The sequence below is a fragment of the Emydura macquarii genome, unplaced genomic scaffold, assembly GCF_026122565.2.
Source record: "Emydura macquarii macquarii isolate MOO-44397 ecotype Brisbane River unplaced genomic scaffold, CSIRO-AGI_Emac_v2 contig_1300, whole genome shotgun sequence".
In the NCBI taxonomy this organism is placed as follows: domain Eukaryota; kingdom Metazoa; phylum Chordata; order Testudines; family Chelidae; genus Emydura; species Emydura macquarii.
Window position 1 is genome coordinate 576,682 of NW_027131437.1, and position 22,615 is coordinate 599,296.

Below are 22,615 nucleotides of genomic sequence, written 5' to 3' on the forward strand. Positions count from 1 at the left end.
ATGAGTTGATCCAGAGGTAGGAGAAGACGGAAGACAGATGCTGAAAAGACAAAATGGATGTCGTGCAGCTGCCTTTTATGTCCTTTGGCCTTGGCCATGCTGCTTGTGGAATTTTACAGGAATAAAATGGAGTCCAGAGTCACATGAGTAAGTCCTGGTGACTCATCAGGTATATCCCTGGCTTCTCCCCCTGGATCCCCTGGACCTGTCAATTTCTTAATGGGCCATTAAGCAGGCTAGTGCTGCAGCCATCCTGTCTGGGGTGTCGCCCGGCACAGCAGAATTTGAAATACAGATATATCAAACATATCCATATCTTCCATTACACATATAACACATGAACATAAACATCATCATCTTACTAAGCACATTATAGCCTTTCTAACAGTACCTGACATGGCATATCTCACATGAATTATTATGATTTTGACATACTGACGTTAAATATTATAATAAATGCCCCATCTCCCAATCCGGCCAGCGTGACAAAGAGTGAGGTGGGATTTGATAGCAGCCTTCAAGTACTTGACGGGGGGTGTGTTCCACGGAGGATGGAGCTAGGCTGTTCTCAGTACTGGTAGATGGCAGAACTAGGAGCAATGGTCTCAAGTGGGGGAGATCGAGGTTAGAAATTAGGGGGGAAAAAAATACACTCGGAGGCTGGTGAAGTACTGCCATGGGTTACCTAGGGAGGTGGGGGAATCTCCATCCTTAGAGGTTTTTAAGGCTCGGCTTGACAAAGCCCTGGCTGGGATGGTTTAGTTGGGGTTGGTCCTGCTTTGAGCAGGAGTTGGACTAGAGGATCTCCTGAGGTCCCTTCAACCTTAATATCCTGTGATTCGTGTCTTTGGGGGTTGGGAAGAATGAGCAATGGGAAGAGAGGATCTGATTAGAGTGGTGTTGTGCAGAGAATGTTGCTCGAGAAACGGTAAGGTAACTGGAAGCAGACTGGGACCCTTATTTCTAACCAGGGAGGGCTCAGCTGACTTCAGGGAGAGAGGGCTGCTCTAGGGAGCAGCATCGTTCTGTGGGTACCTCTTCACAGCAATCTGTGGTATGTCTACAGCTCGGGTAGACATCTGCAATAGCATAGCTAAAAATAGCAGTGTGGATGCAGTGACGCAGGCTTCAGTAACACAAGTATGTACCCAGGATCTCGGGTGTGTTGTACAGCACACGCAGAAGCCCACACCACTGCACATGCACTGATATTTTTAGCTATGCTAGGGCATGATACCTTGAGCTGTAATCACACCTTGAATTAAAGTGTAGACATTCTCAATGTGACACTGTAACCTAAGAACATCCCAGTGCCAGAGGACAAGGGGCTGCCTGATATCTAGTAGAGTTTCAGATGGCCTGACCAGTTCAGTGTATCCCAACCCATTACAGTCAGAAACTGCGTCTGATACATATCGTGTAAAGTATCTCTGAAAAACTAACAGAGTGATCATTAATATTCTTGTGTGGTGTCTATGTTGTAAACGCCCACGGGATCATACAAATATGGATGAAATGTGGGACTGAAGTGTGTTAACCAGACTAGTTTGGGAGTAGGTATACAGGTTTCTTCCAGACAAAGGACAAGCCTTGGAAGAGGAGTCAACCCTAGAGAAGTTGTGGGGAAAGAGAGCCTGTGAAGGCAGGGTAGGAAAAATCACAGGGAAACTGCAACAAGGAAGAGGACTGTGTAGACCTAGGCTGCTGGTTACATGGTCCCTGGAACCCAGTGTGGAGGGATGGTCTGGGTTCCCCTACCTGGCACTGGGAAGCAGCAAAGGACTGTTTGAGGGGCCATCCAGACAGCTGGTCCAGCAAGACTTTGATACTCCTGAAGGGAGGACTATATAATGACCTAGGGGGAGGAGTGAGTTGCAAAGAGAGAACACTGTGAATTACAGGAAGAGAGACCACCGTAATGATGGAGTGACCATTGGCAGGGTGCGCCATATAGGAAGAAAGCCATTGTGCCACACCTGGCCAGGAGAAGGCACTCATGTAGTGAGTAGAGCCCATCATAGGGGGTAACCTTCAGAAGAATCCATTCCAAAGGTTCGCTAGACAATAAAATAGGGGGCAAAGAACCGCAAGTTATCTTGCACCCATGAAGACAAAGGAACTGAGTACTTTGGTCTTTGTGGGATATCCTGAGTTAAGGGCATGGTCAGCCATCTTGCTGGAAGAAAGTGTGGTAAGAATCTTACCTTAAACCAAGGCTGTAGTTTGCTCAGTCTTAGTGACTAGAAAACATATTTTTACTTCTGTTTTTTCTATTTTTACATTCTAACTTTATTCCTACTGATATCATTTAAAATACTATCTCCTTTTGTTAATCAACTTTTCGCTTTTACTCTCAGCCAACCCAGTGCGGTGTTTGAATCAGTTATCAACAACAGTTAAAGTGATAAGTTATGCATTTTGTCTCTTTAGAGGAGCGAACAAACCTGATTATTCTTCTTGGAGCAGATGCAGATGTGGATGTGTATTCCACTTAGATGTGCACACATCTGATGCACCAAAGTTAGAAAAATTTGCCTAGCAGTACCTGTAGAGTGCTGGCGCTTGCACCTAATGGCCATAGCCCCTTCCCTAGCTATATGAGACAGAACCGCCCTGACCCTCTCTCTGTTCCTTGTTACTGCCCATGGCTGGAGTCAGAGCTTTATGTGATCTTGACCTCGCAACCTGTCAACTAGTTTAGTTTTTTCCCTTGTATATAGCTACTAGTGCCCTTCGTTTAGTGAGAGTAGTGTTAGTTGTAGTATTTTGTTTCCTCTGTGATGCTCTCACCGAGCTTTAAACATTGTCCTTCAGGAGGGGGGACAATCCTCAACAGCACATGGTGCTTGCTCTGTCACAGTGAGGCCCACATCGAAGAGCGTTGCATAATCTGCAGATTGTTTAAGAAACAGACTCAGGTGGCTCAGGACCTTCGCCTTATGCAGCACCTGCTTGAACAGTTGTGTTTCAGTACTGTATCCTCATTGGGTCAGAGATCACCCTTGGGTTCCAGGAGTACTGCTGCTATAAGTTCCAGAGCAGGTGCCTCTCTGAAGAAATAGAGGAGCCATTCCCCATCAATTACACGAAGGAAAACATTGCATAATAACAATTGAGACCGGTCTAGGTCTCAGAGTGACTCTTCTACCTCCCCAGGAAAAGCATGGACTGTCACGGAGTTGGTACTGGCGCACGGGATGGCCCTCCCCAGTACCAAGTAGAGAGGTTAGAAACCTGTACCATTAACTCCAGTTCTGGCCTCCGGGTGTCTGTTGAGTATGGTACCAAGGGAGATGCTAGTACCGACTGTTTTCACATTGTCGCCGTAGCAGTCAGCTACAGACTTCCTCTGCTTCTCCATCCCAACTTTTTCTTTGGTCCAGGACTTTGCCAGGGCTGCATCTATAGCCCCATTGTTTGAATGAGCTGCTGAACCTTCGGGACTGTCAGCATCACACCCCAATGTTCCCCTTCCAAAAGTTGTGAAATCAGGGCTGGTCCCAGAATTAGTATGGGGGACCTCGGCACCAAGAAACTGCTCAGCACCGCTGCAATTGGCAAAACAAATGCTTCGATGGCAGCTTTCACTGACCTTGACATCAGTACCGTCAGACACTCCGATACCTCTGCTGATGTTGGGACCAACACCACTTCCAGCACCAGCATGCTCAATACCGACACTCAATTCCATCGGCAGAGCCGCTTCCTGCCTCGTTCTGGGCAAAGGACAAGTTAGACCAGTTACTCGCTTCCTCTGGTCTCACTCCACCCTTATCTCCAGGATCCTGAGACTACTTGGCGTCTGAGTTGGGGTCATCATCCTCCTGCTCTCCATCACCTGACCAGCATCAGGGGCCGTTTATGGACCATTACGGGTACCGAGATTGGCGCTTATCTGTGGTTGGGACAGAGGTCCCTAGCCCGGCACCTATTGGCCACCAAGACCTTTATCCATGTCAGTGGCCTCTGCAGAATCTGTGGTACGCGCCTCGATTGTGGAGCTCCTGCTCTTCGCTTCACTCAAAGGTGAAATTTCCAGCCAGGTCTGCAGTGGGGACCCACTTGCAGGCCCAGGCACTGGCTGTCGTCCTCCCTGCTGAGCCATCAGAGGGATCCCGTCTGAGTCTGTCAGAACAGGATCTGGCTCTGGGTGAATTAAGGGCCTCATCCTCATCTCTGAATGATTCTGTGCTGACTGGCTCATTCTTCCCTTCAGCATTAGAGGCTTTTAAGGCATCCCAAGACTTTTTGTGGCGTTATAGCAGCTTCCCTCGATATCCAAGGGGAGTTCTTGCAAGAGAATACCTACAGATTAATAGATATCCTGCAGCCATCTGCCCCGGGAGAGTCACCCTCCTTATCAGTGATGTGCTGCTTGAACTGGCTAAGGCCCTCTGGAGCATGCCAGATTTGACTAAGTGCTTGGAAACGCACTATTTTGTTCCCATGCAGAGATTTATGGGGTTTTACTCCCATCTGACCACAAATTCCCTAGTTGTAACTGTGGTGAATGACCGAGCCTGGCAGGGCAGATTTAAGTCCACCCCAAGGATAAGGATTCTAAATGACAGGACCTCATAGGCAGGAAGATCTATGCCTTCTCTTCATTACAGATGCGAGTATTACTGTCCAAAGGGATCTCACAAAACTGGGTGACTGGGCAACAAATGGCAGATGAAATACAATGTTGATAAATGCAAAGTAATGCATTTTGTAACTCTTTGCAATCTGCTTTCGACTCAACTAAGTAATTTTTTTAATTAATTTTGTCTTAAGTAATTTTGTATAGTCTACAAATTTTGCCACCTCACTGTTTACTCCTTTTCCCAGGTCATATATGAATATGTGAACAGCACTGGTTGCATTACAGGTCCCTGGGGAACACCACTGTTTACCTCTCTCCATTCTGAAAACTGACCATTTATTCCTACCCTTTGTTTCCTATCTTTTAACCAGTCACTGATCCAGGAGAGGAATGTCCCTCTCCTCACATGAACACTTACTTTGCTTAAGAGCATTTGATGAGGGACCTTATCAAAGGCTTTCTGAAACTCCAGGTACACTATATACACCCTGGATCATCCATGTCCACATGTTCGTTGAGCCTCTCAAAGAATTCTAAATGATGGGTGAGGCATGATTTCCTTCTACAAAAGCCATGTTGATTCTTTCTCAACAAATCATCTTCATCTACGTGTCTAATAATTCTGTTCCTTACTATAGTTTCAACCCATTTGACTGTACTGAAGTTAGGCCTACTGGCCTGTAATTGCCAGGATCACCATAAAAAATTGGCATTACATTAGGTATCCAGACATCTGGTACAGAAGCTGATTTAAGTGATAGGTTACATACCACAGCTAGTAGTTCTGCTACCCTCTTGGTTCTCCCTGTGTGAAGAATGGAGTTGTGGAAGTGCAAATTTGTCTTTCGGTGTGTCCCCAACACCTCATAATCACTGGTATCAGAGACTGCTCTCAGGTCCAAAAAGCAAGGACACTTTGGGCCAGATCTTGTCCCTGATGAAGCCGCTTTCCACCGGTTCACCATAAAGGCAGCTTAACTGACTACATGAGGATTACCCTGACGTGGTGGAATCCTCAGGTGATGAAAGGCCAACATAATAAATATAACCACCTTCTCCTTATAATAAATATAACCTCCTTCAAATAGGTGGTGTGGCCAACGAAAGGGGGACATGGCAAGGAAGCTGCAAAGCCTAGCTGATGCCAGTCTGCCAGAGTAGCCCCTTGGCGGCCATTATCCTCATGGGGCGACTTACACAAGCCCTGATGCCGGCATCAGTATTCACACTCTGTGCTAACTCTCTGCTTGATGTACCTTCTTCTTTACACAATCTAGTTTAGTGTATGAATAAAGAGAACAATAAAATGTGTTAGATAATAAATAAAAAACACATGCACTCATATGTTGACTAGGTGCCAGGAATATGGGACTCTGTCTCCCCCTGTGTCCCTGAGAAGCATCTTTGAGAAGATGATGTATTAAGTGCTGTAACTGTGGGGAGTTGGAGGGAGAGGCACAACAGTGCTGCTTCTCCCCCTGAAGAAAAGCGATAGTATTCCCAGATCGGCTCTCTGGTGTGCATGCTACTCAGAAGCATACTGCCATGCATCCAGACTGGTAATATTTAACAATGAGTTAACAAGGGGATGGGGGGGAGACAAACAAAAAGAAATAAAAGGAAAATAATCCTTCCAGGAAATGGTTTAAAACTGCAGCAAGCTGTTTTCAACTCGCTGTGTGGAATACAGACAACATGCTAGACACAGCAATCAGCTTTCAGGGTGGAATTATTTTTAACTCCTTAAGGAAATGTACCCGGATTTTTTGGAGGTATTTGCAGAGTGTTTCCACTGTTGCATTGAAACACCTTTTTGCTGCTGCCTGAATCAGAGCAGCATTAGGGGAAAATTCATTTTCACTCTTTTTTAACTGGAATGGTATATTGTTTGAAAGTAACTTTAAAGGGACGCTTTCAACTCAGATTGGGCCCAAAATGTAGATGATGTAAAAACCGAGCTTTTACAAGAGCAAACACCAATCTAAATGTTGGTGTGGAATTAAAAAAAAAAAAAATCTCTTTTTAAATGAATAAACATTCCTCTCCTTTCTCTGGATCCTCACCCCCCAGCAAGTGTTTGCAGCTCAAACATTGCAGCACCCAGAAGCTGAAAATGACAAACAAAAACAAAATTGAGTTAATTGGTTTACACTGTCCAAGCTGAGAAAAATGCATCAAATAAATTGTATAAAGACCAAGAAGTGAACTGGATTTTTAGAACCCTTTCATTTTTAATAATCTCCTAATAACGTAGGACTGTAGTATACATACACACCAGCAACTTGCAAGAACAGACTGGTTGGTGCTACCTCTAGTCCAGGATCTTCTTGGCAGTAGCTGTTTTAGAAGAAGATTCAGAAAAACCTGCTGTTGGCAATTATGGTAGGATTTGCTCAGAGGAGAAGTTTCTTCCTAACCCCCGTCAATCAATGATTGACTTCTGTCCTGAAGCAGAAGGATTTATAGCCATTCTAAAAATACTTTGTCCCGTCTAATGTAACTGTGGATATCTGCATTATCATTACAAATGTCATATTACTTTTATTTTTAAATGCCATTTATCTTTTGGCCTCAATTATATAGTGTGGTAGTGAGTTGCACAGGTTATTTATGCATAGAAAATACTTCATCTTACTAGTTTTAAATGTGTTGCATTTCAGTTTCATTGACCAAACAATCCCCTTGTCTTGTATTATGAGTGGTGAATAGAAGCATCTAATCTCCGTCTCTGCTCTAGTCATTATTTTATGTACCGCTGTCGTAGCCCGACTTATGTCTCCTCTGAACTAAACATTCCCGATCTTTTCGATCGTTCCTTGTACAGAAGTCTCTCCAGGTCTCTATTTGTGTTTCTTCTCTGTGAACCCCTACTATATCTGATATATCCTTTTAAAGACAGGATTACTAGAAGGCAACACGGTATCCAAGTCAGAGTGTCCCATTGATTTATATAATGGCATTATAATATTTTCATTGTTGCTTTCTATCCCATGCCTAATTTCCATCCTACATTGGGCCTGCCATAGTTTATGCCACTTTCTGTTGGCCTCATAAGGCATAGTTTTCCATTTTTTTTAAGGTTACCATTTTGGCTTGAATGACCTTGTGAACTTTATTATTTAACCCAACTTTCCTGTCTTGCCATCCTGCTTCCTCTTCTAATTAAGGGTATGCACACCTTCTAGGACTTGATTATAGTTGTTTTAATAGCTTCCATACAGATTCAAATGATTTTAACTTTCTTCACTTTAGATTTTAGAATTTTTGACTACCTGTCTCATTTTTAAAAATTCCACCTTACTGAAGTTTAGTGTCACTGTACAATTTTTTGTAAGATTCCTCCCCCGAGGAAGCTGAGATTAATTATATTGTAGTCACTATTATTCAGTGGCTCTATTTATTTATATATATATATATATATATATAGTTATTTCTCATGTTCTCTAGAAATAGCTGTTCCAAGAAACAGTCATTTAAGATGCTTAGAAACTGTTCCACTTAAACCTTTTCCTGTTGTTACATCTGAACAGTTTATATGCAGCCAAAGGGTAGAAAATGTTTCTCCTTAAATTGGACAGTGCTCTGGAAGCATGGTATGCATTTCTGAAGCTCTTTAAAATCCTTGGCGGAAGGGTGCTATCAGGACAAAGTACTACTTGTTGTAAAGGAAACTGTTTTGTGTGGCAGTTATTACAAGCTTGGTTTGAATTTTTTATCAGTCATGTCCTTCTCCCCACTCTCACTAGGCCCTGAAGCAACAGCAACAGAAGCAGCAGCAGCAGCAATGCAGAGCAGGCATGCCTGTGTCTTCTAACCAGCATCTTCTGAAGACTGTGAAGACAGCCAGTGACTCCACACCCGCTAAACCTGGTACGAGGCAGCTAGATTTCCAGGCTTTCTTTTATTGTCATGTCTCTCTAACGTGCCTTTCCTTGGGTTTAGAGGAAGAGGGAGGGAGAGGGAAGTCCCTGTTTTCCAGAAGAATCTTTGTATTTCTAACCTGCTCCAGCTTCTGTCCTCTTGGCTTTGTCTATACTAGGAAAATGCATTGTATCAGGGTGAAAAAAAAGATTTTAAGACCAGAAAGAACAATTATCATCATTTGACTGATGCTCTGCACAGCCCATAGGATTTCACCTAATAATTCTTGTATCAAGCCCATTCCTTCTGATTGAGCTAGACCATATCTTTTAGAAAGCAATCCAATTTTGCTTTAAAGACTTCAAGTACTGGAGAATATACCACAACCATTGGTAAGATGTTCCAACGGTTAATCACCCTCACTGTTAAAAACGTCCACCTTATTTCTAGTCTGAATTTGTCTAGCTTCAGCTTCTATCCACTGGATCTTACTGTGCTGTTGTCTGGTAGACTAAAGAGCTCTCTGCTATCAGAAATCTTCTCCCCATGTAGGCATTTATAGACTGTGATCAAGTCACCTTGTAATCTTCTGTTGGATAGGCTAAATAGATGTAGCTGCTAAGTCTCTCACTATAAAGCATGTTTTCCAGCACTTGAATCAATCGTGTGGCTGTTTTCTGAACCCTTTACAATTTCCTTACGCTTTCTGAAGCATGGACACCAGAACTGGACTAAGTATTCAGTGATAGTCTCACTAATGCCTTATACAGAGGTAATGCCACATCCTTACTCCTTCGCAATATCTCCCCTTATGCATCCAAGGACCGCATTAGCTGTCTTAGGCACAGCATCCCACTGGGAGGTCATGTGCAATTGGTTGATCATGTGCAATTGGTTATCCTCTATGACCCCTATGTCCTTTTCAGAGCATCGCTTTCCAGCATATACAGTCTTTCCATCCTGTAACTAGGGCCTATTTTTTTTTTCCAAGATGTATATCCTTGCATTTAGCTGTATTAAAATGCACTTTGTTCAGATTAACTCAGCTTACCAAGTGATCCAGATCACTCAGGAGAACTGATCTGCTCTTTTTATTTACCAGTCCACCAATTGTTGGGTCATCTGCAGACATTACCAGCAGTGATCGTATATCTTTTCCCAGATAATTGCTAAAAATATTAAATAGACTTGAGTCACGGACAGATCTCCATGGATCTGTTCCCCACTGGAATTATGTTTTAACTAGTATGCTGTTAAGCACAGGTTTGCCTTTGTCTGCACTAAGGGCATAATTGTGTTTGATACTGTGCTAATTAAAATGTGTTAGTTAATATATTTTCCTTAGTTTACACATCAGAATTCTCCCTTCTCAAAGTAATTTCAGAGGGCCTGAATCGGGGAATCCATATCAGGAACATCTTGTCGGGGATGGTGCATTTTGTAAGCAAAATGCTTTCTTAAAAAGAAAAAGGTAGAAGGGAGTAGAGACAGCTTTGGTGTGAGGATGACACAGCTTCTGTGGATGACACAATGCACAGAAGCCCAGTTCCAGCAACCCCCTCAATGGTACCAAAAGAAGTTGTAACCAGAGGTTGTGTAATGTACTACCTGCAATTATTAGCCCCTTCCTCCAGGAATAGGGCTGTTACTCTGTCTTCCACCTCTCTTTAGTGTTGTCCCTGCCCTTCCACTGAAATCTTTATTTCTACTCCTTTAAGCTTTGTGTTGAGAGAGGCTCAGTCTACACTACAGAGTTTTGCTGGCATAGCTATGTCAGCTGTGGGTGTTAACAAATCACACCCACTAGCTAGCGTAGCTGTGCTGGCAAAAACCTTAGTGTAGACACAACTATGCTGACAGAAAGTGGTTCTCTTGGCATAGCTATCGTCATTCAGGGAAGTGGCTTAGCTATGCCAGCAGAACACTTTTAGTTGACTTACACTGTGTCTCCATTAGGGGGCTCTGCTTCCATAGCTATCTTGGTGTAGCTATGCCGGTAAACCATTCGTAGTGCAGACAAGACCAGAGCAAAGTCCTGAATGGGATTGCAATTACTGGTACCCCTGAAAGTGATGCTCCCACTTGCCTTCTGACTCAGTGACACCCTCTTGAGTGCAGTAGGATGGATCTGTAGAGAGAGGAGGAGCACACAATATAAAGCTGTGTAGATGGGCTTGGGGAAGCCCAGTATTGCAAACTCTGAATGGTGCTCCAAATGCTTGGTTCCCAACCATAACATTAATTAATGTCTATATGATTTATTAATGCTTAATTAATGTTTGTATAGTGCTTTGAAGTTGCATTATTATTAATTATTTATGATCATTATTATGAATGTCATAGAGAGTGTAACATTCTTTATCAGTTTGGGTGAATAAATAATCCTACCAACAATTGGCAAATGGTCCTTCATAAAGGTGCAAGGATTTAACATTCACTTTTAAGGATTAATCTCCTTTCTTGTTTGTTTTAGTTTTAGTTAAGAGCAAAACTAAAAAATTCGTAATTTTGACAGTTACTTATGTGAGACCAGCATAACTATAACTTTACCTTGTGACATATCACAAGATATCGTAACATGTTGCATAGAAGAACACCAGCAGGCAGGTATTAGACTGGATAGATGGTTATGACCATTCTTGTGAGTACAGTGAGTCTCCTGATATACACACACTAACGTACTTACAATGCAGTTAACTCCAAACCTGGAGCTGTCATTATAGTGTCTGTCTAGTAGCTTCAGACAAAAAGGGAAGAGAAACAAATTAGGTCAGTGCAAAATCACATACCTTCACTCCCAAATCAAAAGCTTATTCCAGTTCTTGCAAAAGTGACTCATCTGCTGCAGCCTGCTAGCCAGTATAATCGAGTGAAACATTAACTGCAGAAAGAAGATCAGAGGGAGCAGTTATAAACGTGAATAACTGTTGGCTCTCAGATCTGCCTGGTGATCGGACTCCATGGGAGTTCCATGCTGAATGTTAGGGTTCAGCTTGGCCAGGTAGAATTAAGGAGAATGTTGATGTTTGGCTGTCTTTTGGGCTTGTTCCTGCTTAACTGTGTGTGTTTGTTTATTCCCTCTTTTCAATTGACCCTAAGAGAATCCAAACCAAACCCAGCTGACGTCCTGGCTAGCTGTTTAATTGCTGCTGGAATGTCCTACGTAACATCTGTCCAGATGAATGCAAGGTTGAGGCTAGGCTACAGATTTCCAGATGTACTTTGTGTGTTGTTTAATAATGAAGTAATTGTCTGGGTTGGCATTCAAGGAGTCCCAAGCCAGCTTTGAAGGTAAGACCCTTCAAAGGGGAAGGGAAGTCAACCACGTCTTGGTTGTTTCAGAAGCACTTCTTGTACGTGCTGTGCCGTGCATGTACGGGAGCTATAAGGGAGGCTTGCAAGAGGAAGTACCAGGGGAAGGGTACGCCTCTGACCACTCCTGGATAGATGAAGAAATGCCTGAGAAGGGAGCTAGAAGTAGTTTGCATGGATAATCTTGTGTATCTTACACTTATGTGTAGGAAAGGGTGTGGCCGGTTCCTAAAGCCTTCCATGCAAGCTGGTGGGAGCCCAGTGCCATTTAAAACTATTCACAGAGTTTTTCTTGCTAATCAGTTTAAACCTGAATGGCTCTCTGGCTCTTCAGCTTGATCTTTCTTCTCACAGCTCCCCTCCTACCCTGCTCTGAATCGCAGAAAAACCTCTCCTGGCCCCTGCTTCATGTCCCCAGGGATGGAGTGCATCTTACAGCCAGCTTCTGGCAGCAAGCTGGGGGATGAGCATGCCTGGCCTTGCCACGTAATTCTGGAGTGTAGTAGCATAATTTTGGTCCAATATGCTAAGTGGACCACACCCGTATTACTTAACACTTTAAATCTTCAGAGCATTGCACAGCTTGCAGAATCCCCTCCCTGCTTTAGGTTTACACCCTACCAATAATTACAGACAGTTACCACATGTCCCCTTTGGTCATTTCTTAGCCAGATATACTGAGCAGCTCCCTTCATCATTTTTGTTATTTTTCTCTGAATTCCCTTCATTTTGGCTGGGAGATACCCTAAATCCAGCATTCCATTCATGACCTCTTACTCGCCAGCCCAGAGTTAGACTCATTGGGAAGGGTATGAGTGAGAGAGAGAAGCAAAAAACATCCAGCAAAGTGGTGATTGAGGCCATCAAACTAACTTCACTTGTGACCTAGGAGTAGCTCTCTCCCTCACCCTTTGGTCTTATTAGACCCTCAGTATTTCTGGGCCGGAGACTTGGGTGTTTGACTCCTCCATACAACAGGGTATGATCCTGAGGGAAATGTTTTGGTGTTACTGTGACGTAAGAGATCAATAATGTTCAATCACTTTGTGATTTAGGCTTAGTACACACTTACCAGGAAATTCAGCAGTTGACGGGAGTTATGCAAGCTACACAGAGTAAACTCCTGTCGACTTCCTAACTTCCTTTAGCACGCCATCTCCACTGTGCTCAACCGACGGGAAATGAGACACAGTTCTACGCCTTTTGAGCAGGTAGTTTAATTGAATTGACTTGCGGCTCGATTGAGTGGGTCTTCACTGCTGCTCAATCGATCTGGATAGATCGATCTGATGGTGGCGATTTTGCCGCCGTCAGTGTGTACATACCCATAATCTTTTGTCCTACTGAGTTCCTTTTCTCTTGCCAAGGGACTGGAGCACGTTTGGCTGTGTTGAGTGCAGGCCTGTTACTACATATACATCTAAAGTAGTAGGAAAACAACTGCTAATGGTCTTAATTCACCTTATTGAGGAAGAGAAAGGGGAAAGAAATGCACAGACAGGAGCAGCAATCTTTTTCTGTGAGCAGAAAAAAATGTTACTGTTGTAGAAAGAAGAACGTCGAAAAACTGAGAAGAGCAGCACAGATGACAGGAGTGGGAGGAATTGATTTACGAAGAGATTTTAAAAGACTGAAATCTGACTAGCTTGGCTAAGCAATGACTTTAGGGAAGAACATGATGATAATTTGAAGTATATGAAGGGTGTAACCACTAAGGAGGGAAAAGAATGAATGCGAGTGACCTAAGGGAATGTAATCAAGAGTAATGGGTTGAAATGAAGAAACGGAAAATATAGGTTGAGTATCACGAAATACTGCCTAGCAATGCGCTCCATCAGCTCGCAGAGCAGCCTCTGAAAGGAAGTGCTGGCAGTCTCATCACTGGACTGGAAAATGCATGAAGAATAAACTGTTTGCATGGATGGGGAATAGATTTAGATGATCAGAGAGCCTGTTTTCTCTCTCTGTCTTCTGTGATAATTTGATAGCTCCAGAAGGCCCTACTGGTTCGAGAAGACTGGAAAATCAGTGCAAGGAGAGGAAAAGAATGTAGGGCTTGTCTACACTTACAACACTGCAGTGGCACAGCTGTAGTGTTTAGTGAAGATGCTACCTGCTCTGACAGAAGAGCTTCTCTTGTCGCTGTAGGTACTTTGTCTCCCCAAGGGGCAGTAGATATGTTGATGGGAAAAGCCATCCTGTTGACATAGCACTGTCTAAACTGGGAGTTCGGCCAGTATAACTGTCACTCAGGGGTGTGGATTTTCCACACCCTTGAGCGATGGAGTTATAGCAACATAAGTTTCTAATGTAGACCAGGTTCAGGGTCCATCCTGTGGAACTTCTTGTCCTGGGACTGTTGTGAATTAGGGTACCCATACTAAAGAATGCTCTGTTACACCCACACAGATCTCTTGGGTAAGACTTTGTTGTTTGCAGATCGCCAATGTTTCAATGTTTCAGTTTCCTGTACAGCTTGGGAAGGAAGGCAGTCAGATGGACAATCAAGCAGCCCTCAGAACTCCACCTCCAGCTCCTCTCCCACTGTTAAAGCTGAGAACTCCCTGCCAGGCGTGGGGAAGAAACCGTTCCAGAGATCTGACAGACTGCATGCAAGTAAGAGATGTTTTTTCTGCACAAAGAGGATTTTGTTGCTCTGATGCCAGAGTAAAAAGCAGAGCAGAAAATTAAGTAAAAGATCCAGCTAATTCCAGTGTTGGAATGGTTTCTGGCCAATCCTGGAAGCCACTTCTGCTCTTCAGCATGAATTAGGGAAAATAAAACCACCACACAACTCAAACCCTATACACACAAACATGTCACTGCCCAGGCTCTTCTCATGGGGGAGCTTTGCTGGCCCCTGTATTCACAATCCTCTGTGTAACAGGCCGAGAGGAATTCATTATTAAGCAGCCTTTTCCTTTTAGCACTTATGGTGTTTCCATTACCTTAAAAAACAAAAAATAAACCCCCATCCTTCAAGCCTGAGTGTGCTACTTGTTTCCTGCCAGGTTTTTAAAGTTAAATGTTTCTCAATTCTCCTTTCTTTTTTGTGGTTTGTTTTACAGATGCTGGGAGTTTAAATGAAATCTCACTATTCCCTCTATAGACCATGGGAGTAGGGGGACTGTGTGCTCGCCCCTAACTTCACATAGGTCAAAAATTCCATCCATCGGTAACAGTTTTTGTTGGATTTGATCTGAATTAGTGGCCTTGAGGTGAAAGGTTCCATCCATATCCCATTCTGAGTCCTCTGCAATCTCTCCACGTCCCCTTAAAATCTTGCGTTGTGACAATCCACCCTTTGTCTGCTAATACCTGAACATGACTCTGTCAAGAACCCATCGGTGCCGCTTTGTCAGTCACTCGAGCACTACCACCCTCACACAGGAGGGTGTGGCCTTGTTCCCAGTGCACAGGTGTCCCCATCACATAAATCACCATCACAGTTGGCCCTAATTGATCCCTTTCTTTGCCTCAGCCTAGATGCCAAGGACTGCCTTGGATGCCATGGAGACTGGAGCACTCTAGGTCAGGGCTGAGATACATTGATGGGCCATGTGACGAAGATTGATTTTGCTGTACCTGTTCTGGGCATAAACAAAGGACAGCACTATCCAGGGCTACTGCACTTGCCCAGCACTAAAATTCACTTAATTTAACATTTGGAAAAAAAAGAATACGGCAAAGCAATGTTCATTTATCGTTTGTGGACAAGCTTTGGCTGGGATGATTTAGTTGGGGTTGGTCCTGCTTTCAGCAGGGGGTTGGACTAGATACCTGCTGAGGTACCTTCGAACCCTCATCTTCTGTGATTCCTTGGATATATGCATGTGTCAGCACTTTGCCAGTGAGAGGACTGCAGCATGGCTCACTGGAGAGAGCTGCTTTGTATTCCAGACCCAACTCCATCTGCAGGTCAGGGGAATAGTGCAAACCAAACAGAGGAGTTTTCTAAATGACTTCTGAGTGTGCGAGTCACCTTTCCCAAATTAAACAAGCGTCCATGGGAGTTGCGCTGTGGGGAACATTTCCCTTAAAATCATCATCATCCCCACGCTCAAGCAGAACACGGAATGACTCTCCATTAGGCATTTTGTTAATGTTACATTTTTAATTGAAATTCACAGAACATAGTGGCATATTGCAAGCAATGCATAAAGGACAAGTCCAAAGGAAATGGCATACAGTGGAGGGGTGCTCTACCAGGTCAGGCTGTGTCTGAAATTACAGTGCTCGTGTGAGACTTTTGTAGATGGGGATTAGTACTAGAACTGCAGTACTGGTGGTTAGGACCTTTACCATGTGGGAAAAGGGAAGAAGAGACCATATTTTTCAGTCCTGTTGCTTTGTATAGCATTGTGGTCTCAACACAAGCAGAGCTGGTTGCTGAAAACTGTGTACATGATGCTGATTTTTTTCTAAATCCCTTCTGCTTTTGCTGAGTACAATATACAAATTAACCAGAAAGAAATCCAAAGGAAGAAGCTGCCCCAGGCCATAGGATTAAAATAGAAGATTAAAGTGCACTTGCCAAAGAATATCCTCCTAAGAGAGCCTCTGAGTGAGAGACTCCTACCCCAGCACAGGGGAGATTCTGCTATCTTGTTACCTTGGGCAGCCAGGAATCCTAGCCAAGTTAGGCAAACCCGGACAAAACAGAATATTAGAGGTTAATATTTCCTTTGGCAATGAGAGACCTTCATAGCCCCGAAGTTCCCCACATTTTGTTTTTAATTATCTCATCACCCTCTAACCCCCAAGACACCACATAATGCTAATCCTTGTGGCAGAAGGTAGATGTTATTAGCTCTGCACCTGACTTAGCCAGGGGACTTACTGATCCCTCCCTTCCAGGGTTTGAAAATGAGCCATCCAAACAGCATTATGAATGTCTTCATGTAACCATGAGCAAAATGAAGAGCAGCTCAGAGATAGGGGAACCCTTATTCTTGCCTCAGATGATGTGTTACACAGACCCCTGTGGTTCTTTACAGGGCAGCTGAAGAGGACGAAATGTGCTGAAATTGATGTGGAAACACCTGACTCCATCCTAGTGAACACAAACCTGCGGGCGCTGATCAATAAGCACACATTCTCTGCCTTACCCACAGACTGTCAGCAACGACTGCTGCTGCTACTCCCAGAGGTGGACAGGCAGGTATGCCACATATTCTATTCTAGAGAGGACGTGGGTTCCCAGGTAACCACCTACAGAATCTCCTGGGATTGTTCACACGATGAATGTAGGCTTCAGACACATCAATTGCCAATTCACTGAGATACGGGCAATCCAAGCTCAAGTTTCAGAACATAAACAGATGCCTGCTGGAAACTGGGATGGAATTTTTTCCTCCACATGCACCACTATTTGGAAAAGACACGGAGTGTTACTTTCAAGGTAGCATTGGGTATTGGCAGATATCGGAGATGATGAGCCACTGGTTTTGTCCAATATGGTGATTCCTATATTCCTAATAGTCAGATAGTGGATTCAGCTGTAACCGAAGGGTCATGCTAGGTGCAGGCTCTTTTTTCCAATCTTACAATGCAGTTTTATCCCTGTAGCCTTTTAGCAGAGGTACCTACCAGAGCTTCTCTAAAACAACTCTTATACTTTAGCCCAGTCCCTTTATGGTTTCAGGATTTCTGAATAGCTCTCATGTTAGCACTGTTGTTTGCTGGGTTTGGTGAAATGGCACATGAGGCTGGATAGTGTTCTAGCCTTGCATAGATGCACAATGCTTTGCATTGAAGGGAGAAGGTGTTAATGAATATACTGCAATAACCAATGACAGAGGCACAAGTTGTCAACTAACTTACTGTTTGTCAACACAGAGGAAGATGTTATCCATACTCCAAAGTGTCAGTTCTAAACTGGAACACCGGGCATACAAGTTAGAGCTATAGAACATGGAATGAGGGACCACTCTGGAAGTGGTGCAGATTTGTTATGTTTTGTGGATTATTAATGCAAGACCTCTTGAAAGAATTCTGTGTTTTATGAAAGGATCTGAAAAAGTGGAGAGGATAATTCAGTGCATAAAAAGAGGGAAGTATATGGAGTAGCAGGTTAACAAATTATGTAGAGCGGGGAAAAGGATACAAAGGAGGCATAAAGGAAGATGGCTTAGCAGGTCCGTAGGCAGTTGGAGGAGTAGATGGAAATGAAGGCAGCAATGTAAACATGGGTGAAGTTCCACAGGACCTTGATGCTGAAGATGAATATTATTATTTAATATTTTATTCTGGTAGCATTTAGAGGCCTACACCCCCATTGTGCTAGGTACTTTATAAACAAATAACAAAAAGCTTGAACTTGATGCAGAGAGTGGAGTGACATGGACTGAGAAGTAGAAACATGATCATTAGTAGCAGCGTTCTGTAAAGATTGAAGGGGGCTCAGATAAGATGGAGAGTCCACAGAGGAAGAAGTTGGAATAGATGAGATGAGCTTTGACCCAGGAATGGATAAGGGTTGTGTGGCACAAGAGAGAGGAAAGAAGGGATTTCAGAGATGTAAAGCACGGGTTCTCAACTTTTTTCATACTGAGGTCCCCTTTTCTATGCCAGGACAGCTAGCCATATGAGAAGGGTAGAGTGATTGCAATACTCTGACAGCCCTAGATTGAAAGAACCCATGATATGGTTACAGCTAGCACTGGGTGATATTTTTCAGCGAAAACTTTTTTCAGAGAAAAATGCAGATGTGGTGACGCTGAAACGTTCTATAGATTCTAAGGCCAGAAAGGAGCATTGTGATCATCTAATGACCTCCTGCATAACACAGGGCAGAGAACTTGCCCACATAATTCTTCTTGAACATCAAATTTTGTTTTAAAAATTCTAAGTGATAGAGGCTCCACTATGACCCTTTGCAAGTTCATGTCTGTTTCACTGAATTGATCACAGCAGGGAAAAAGCAAAAAAAAAAAAAAAATTTTTGAAAAAGTTGAAACATTTTGTTTTCACGTTTTCAAAATGAAATGTTTCAATTATTTTTTCCTTCAATTTTATTTTTTAAAAAGTTAGACAAAATGCTCAAAATTGAAACAAAACGTTTCATTTCACACAAAACCACATTTTAAAAAGATTTTTCAGAGTTGACAGCAAACAAAATCCGTTATTCACATAGTTCTAGTTACAGTTTGGCTGCTGGAGGTGGTGGGGAGCTGAAAGGTGACACTGGATGAGCTGTGGTTAATAGTGATGGCAAAGGAAAGAGGAGGGAGGAGCTCAGGTTTTGCCACGTTGAGTTTGAGATTCCCTACTGGCCCAGCCCAGCATTCAGCCATATTCCAAGGAAGAAGCCAAGTGGTACCATGTTGGCACAGTCTGATTAATGTGTGCCTGCTGCCTCCCACTCAGTAGTGCATGATCTCACCTGCAGTATTGACTACTCTCGTGACTGAGAGGGTAGGCTTTGGAAGAGCTTAAGCTACATGGGGGAAGAGAACAGCATTAATGTTCAAAGAAGCTCATCAGTAAGGTAGGGAACCTAGAGTACCAGTCACAGAAGGCTATGGTACTGGCACTAGTGGTATGTCCCAAGAGCTGGGAACGATTAACTGCCTTCACTAATGAAACCGGAGTAACTCTTGCTTGCAGTTTCAAGCTCCCTAGAGACCGATATGACAAATAAAGCATGGGGTTGTGTCCCTGACCATCTTGGCTAATAGCCAGTGATGGACCCATCCTCCAGGAACTTACCTAATTCTTTTTTGAATCCAGTTATACTTTTGGCCTCCACAACATCCCCTTGCAATGAGTTCCACAGGTTGACCGTGCATTGTGTGAACAAGTACTTCTTTGTGTTTGTTTTAAACCTGTTGCCTATTAATTACATTGATTGACCTCTGATTCTTGTGTTATGTGAAGGGGCAAATAATACCTTCTTATTCACTTCCTCTACACCAGTGTTTCTTAACCTGGGGTTTTAGAGGGGTCGCAAGTGCAGAGCTGGTATTGGGGGTGGCAAGAAAGGCAATTGCCTGGAGCCACAGGGGCGCCATGAAACTAAGTTACATGCCTCAGCCCCGTGGGGGTGGGACTCAGGCTTCAGGGGTACAGTAGTTTGGAAAGGTTAAGAACCACTGCTCTACACCATTCATGATTTTATAGACCTCTATCATATTCTCCCTCATTCGTCTCTTTTCTCAGCTGAACAGTCAGTCTTTTTTAATCTGTCCTCATAAGGAAGCTGTTCCTTACCCCTAATAATTTTTCTTGCCCTTTTTTCTACTGTTTTCAACTCTAATATATCTTTTTGGGGATGGGGCAACCAGCACTGCACTCAGTGTTCGAGTGTGGACATATCATGTATTCATATTGTGGCATTATGATATTTATTGTCTTTATTATCTATCCCTTTCCTGATGGTTTCTCACATTCTATTGGCTTTTTTGACTGCTGCTGCATATAGAGCAAATGTTTTCAGAGAACTATCTGCAATGACTCCAAAATCTTTCTTGAGTGGTATCAGCTAATTTAGACCCCATCATTTTGTATGTATAGATGGCATTGTTTTCCACTGTGCATTTCTTTGCACTTACCAACACTGAATTTCATCTGCAATTTTGTCATCAGGTCACCAGTTTTGTGAGGTCTCTCTGTAACTCTTTGTAGTCGAGTAATTTTGTATCATCTGCCAGCTTTGCCACCTCAGTGTTTACCTCCTTTTCGAAATCATAGAATCATAGAGTTGGAAGGGACCTCAGGTGGTCATCTAGTCCAACCCCCTGCTCAAAGCAGGACTAACCTTAGCTAAATAATCCCAGCCAGGGCTTTGTCAAGCCGCAGCTTAAAAACCTCCAAAGATGGAGTTTTCACCACCTCCCCAGGTAACCCATTCCAGTGCTTCACCACCCTCCTAGTGAAAAACTTTTTCCTAATGTCCAACCTAGACCTCCCCCACTGCAACTTGAGACCGTTGCTCCTTGTTCTGTCATCTGCCACCACTGAGAACAGCCTAGCTCCATCCTCCCTGTAACCCCCTTCCAGGTAGTTAAAGGCTGCTATCAAATCCCCTCTCATTCTTCTCTTCTGCAGACATTTATGCATATGGGTTACCTAAGAAGGTGGTGGAATCTCCATCTTTAGAGGTTTTTAAGCTGCGGCTTGACAAAACCCTTGCTGGGATTATTTAGCTGAGGTTGGTCCTGCTCTGAGTGGGGGATTGCACTGAGGTCCCTTCCAACTCTATGATTCTGTGTTGAACAGCACTAGTCCCAGTACAGATCCTTGTGGGACCCCACTATCTACCTGTCTCCAATGTGGAAACTGATTATTTAGTCCTGCCGTTTGTTTCCTGTCTTTTAACTAGTTACTGATCCATGAGAGGGCCTTCCCTCTTATCCCATGACTGCTTACTTTGCTGAAGAGCCGTTAGTGTGGGACCTTGTCTATGGGTTTCTGAAAGTCCAAGTACACTATATCCAAAGGATCACCCTTGTCCACATTCTTGACTCCTTCTGAGAATTCTAATAGATTGGTGAGGCATGAATTCCCTTTACAAAAACTGTGTTGACTGTTTCCCAACATATTGTGTTCATCTATGTGTTTGATAATTCTCTTCTTTACTACAGTCTCAACCCATTTTCCTGATACTGAAGTAAGACTTATCAGCCTGTAATTGCCAGGATCACCTCTGGAGCCTTTTTAAAAAATTGACGTCACATTAGCTGTCCTTCAGACATCTGGTAGAGAGGGTGATTTAAGCAATAGGTTACATAACTGAGTTACAGATGGGTAGCCGTGTTAGTCTATATACAGCAAAAACAACAAGTCCTGTAGCACCTTAAAGACTAACAAATTTCTGCGGGCATAAGCTTTCATGGGCTGCAACCCACTTCGTCAGATGCATGAAATAGAAACCACAGATTGGAGGTATATATATAAATCCAAGGGTAAGAAACATAACAATGGGGAGGGCAAATGCTAAAAAAGTCAATTCGGTTACAGTAGATGAGGCCTATTCACAACTGTTGATTAGAAGGTGAGAATGTGTGAACAGTGACAATTACTTCTTGGAATGAGATAACCATTCCAAGTCCCTGTTCAGACCCTATCTGTGGTTTCCATTTCATGCATCTGATGAAGTGGGTTACAGCCCACGAAAGCTTATGCCCGCAGAAAATTTGTTAGTCTTTAAGGTGCTACAGGACTTCTGTTGTTATAACAGAGTTAGTAGTTCTGCATTTTCATATTTGAGTTTCTGCCAAACTCTTGGGTGACTACTATCAGATTCTGGTCTTAACTGTTAAATTAAACAGTTTGTTCCAAAAACTCCTCTAATGACACCTCAGTCTGGGACAGTTTCTCAGATTTGTCACTTAATAAGAGTGGCTCAGGTGTGGAAATTTCCCTCGCATTCTCTGCAGTGAAGACTGAGGCAAAGAATTAATTTAGCTTCTCTGCCATGGCCTTGTCTTTCTTGAGTGCTCCTTTAGTACCTCAAGTGTCCAGTGGCCCTACTGATCGTTTTTGGGGCATCCTGCTTTTGATATACTTAAAAAGTTTTTTGCTGTTAATTATTGTCTCTTGCTAGCTGCTCTTCAAATTCTTTCTTGGCCTGCTTAATTATGCCTTTACACTTGACTTGCTAGAGCTTATGCTCCTCTCTGTTTTTCTCAGTAGGATTTGACATCCAGTTCTTAAAGGATGTTTTTTTGGCTCTGATTGTCTTTTTCTCTTCTGTGTAGCCATGGTGGCATTTATTTAGTTCTCTTACTGTTTTTTTAAATTGGGGGTATACATTTACTTTCACCATTTATTATGGTGTTTTTAAATAGTTTCCATGCACCTTACAGACCTTTTTCCTCTTGTTGCTGTTCCATTTAATTTCCTTATAACTAGCTT

The 22,615-nt window shown here is 43.2% G+C and overlaps 1 protein-coding gene across 4 annotated transcripts in view; it reads left to right on the plus strand.

Annotated features, from left to right (window-relative positions):
- Positions 1-22,615, plus strand: part of ASXL2 (ASXL transcriptional regulator 2) — a 222,482-nt gene that overhangs the window by 179,814 nt on the left and 20,053 nt on the right. For all 4 annotated transcript variants that reach the window (XM_067550474.1, XM_067550475.1, XM_067550477.1 and 1 more), the window contains 3 exons: positions 8,332-8,455; positions 14,222-14,374; positions 16,756-16,919. In XM_067550474.1, the coding sequence (XP_067406575.1) occupies positions 8,332-8,455; positions 14,222-14,374; positions 16,756-16,919 (441 nt within the window). The remainder of the gene's footprint in view (positions 1-8,331; positions 8,456-14,221; positions 14,375-16,755; positions 16,920-22,615) is intronic.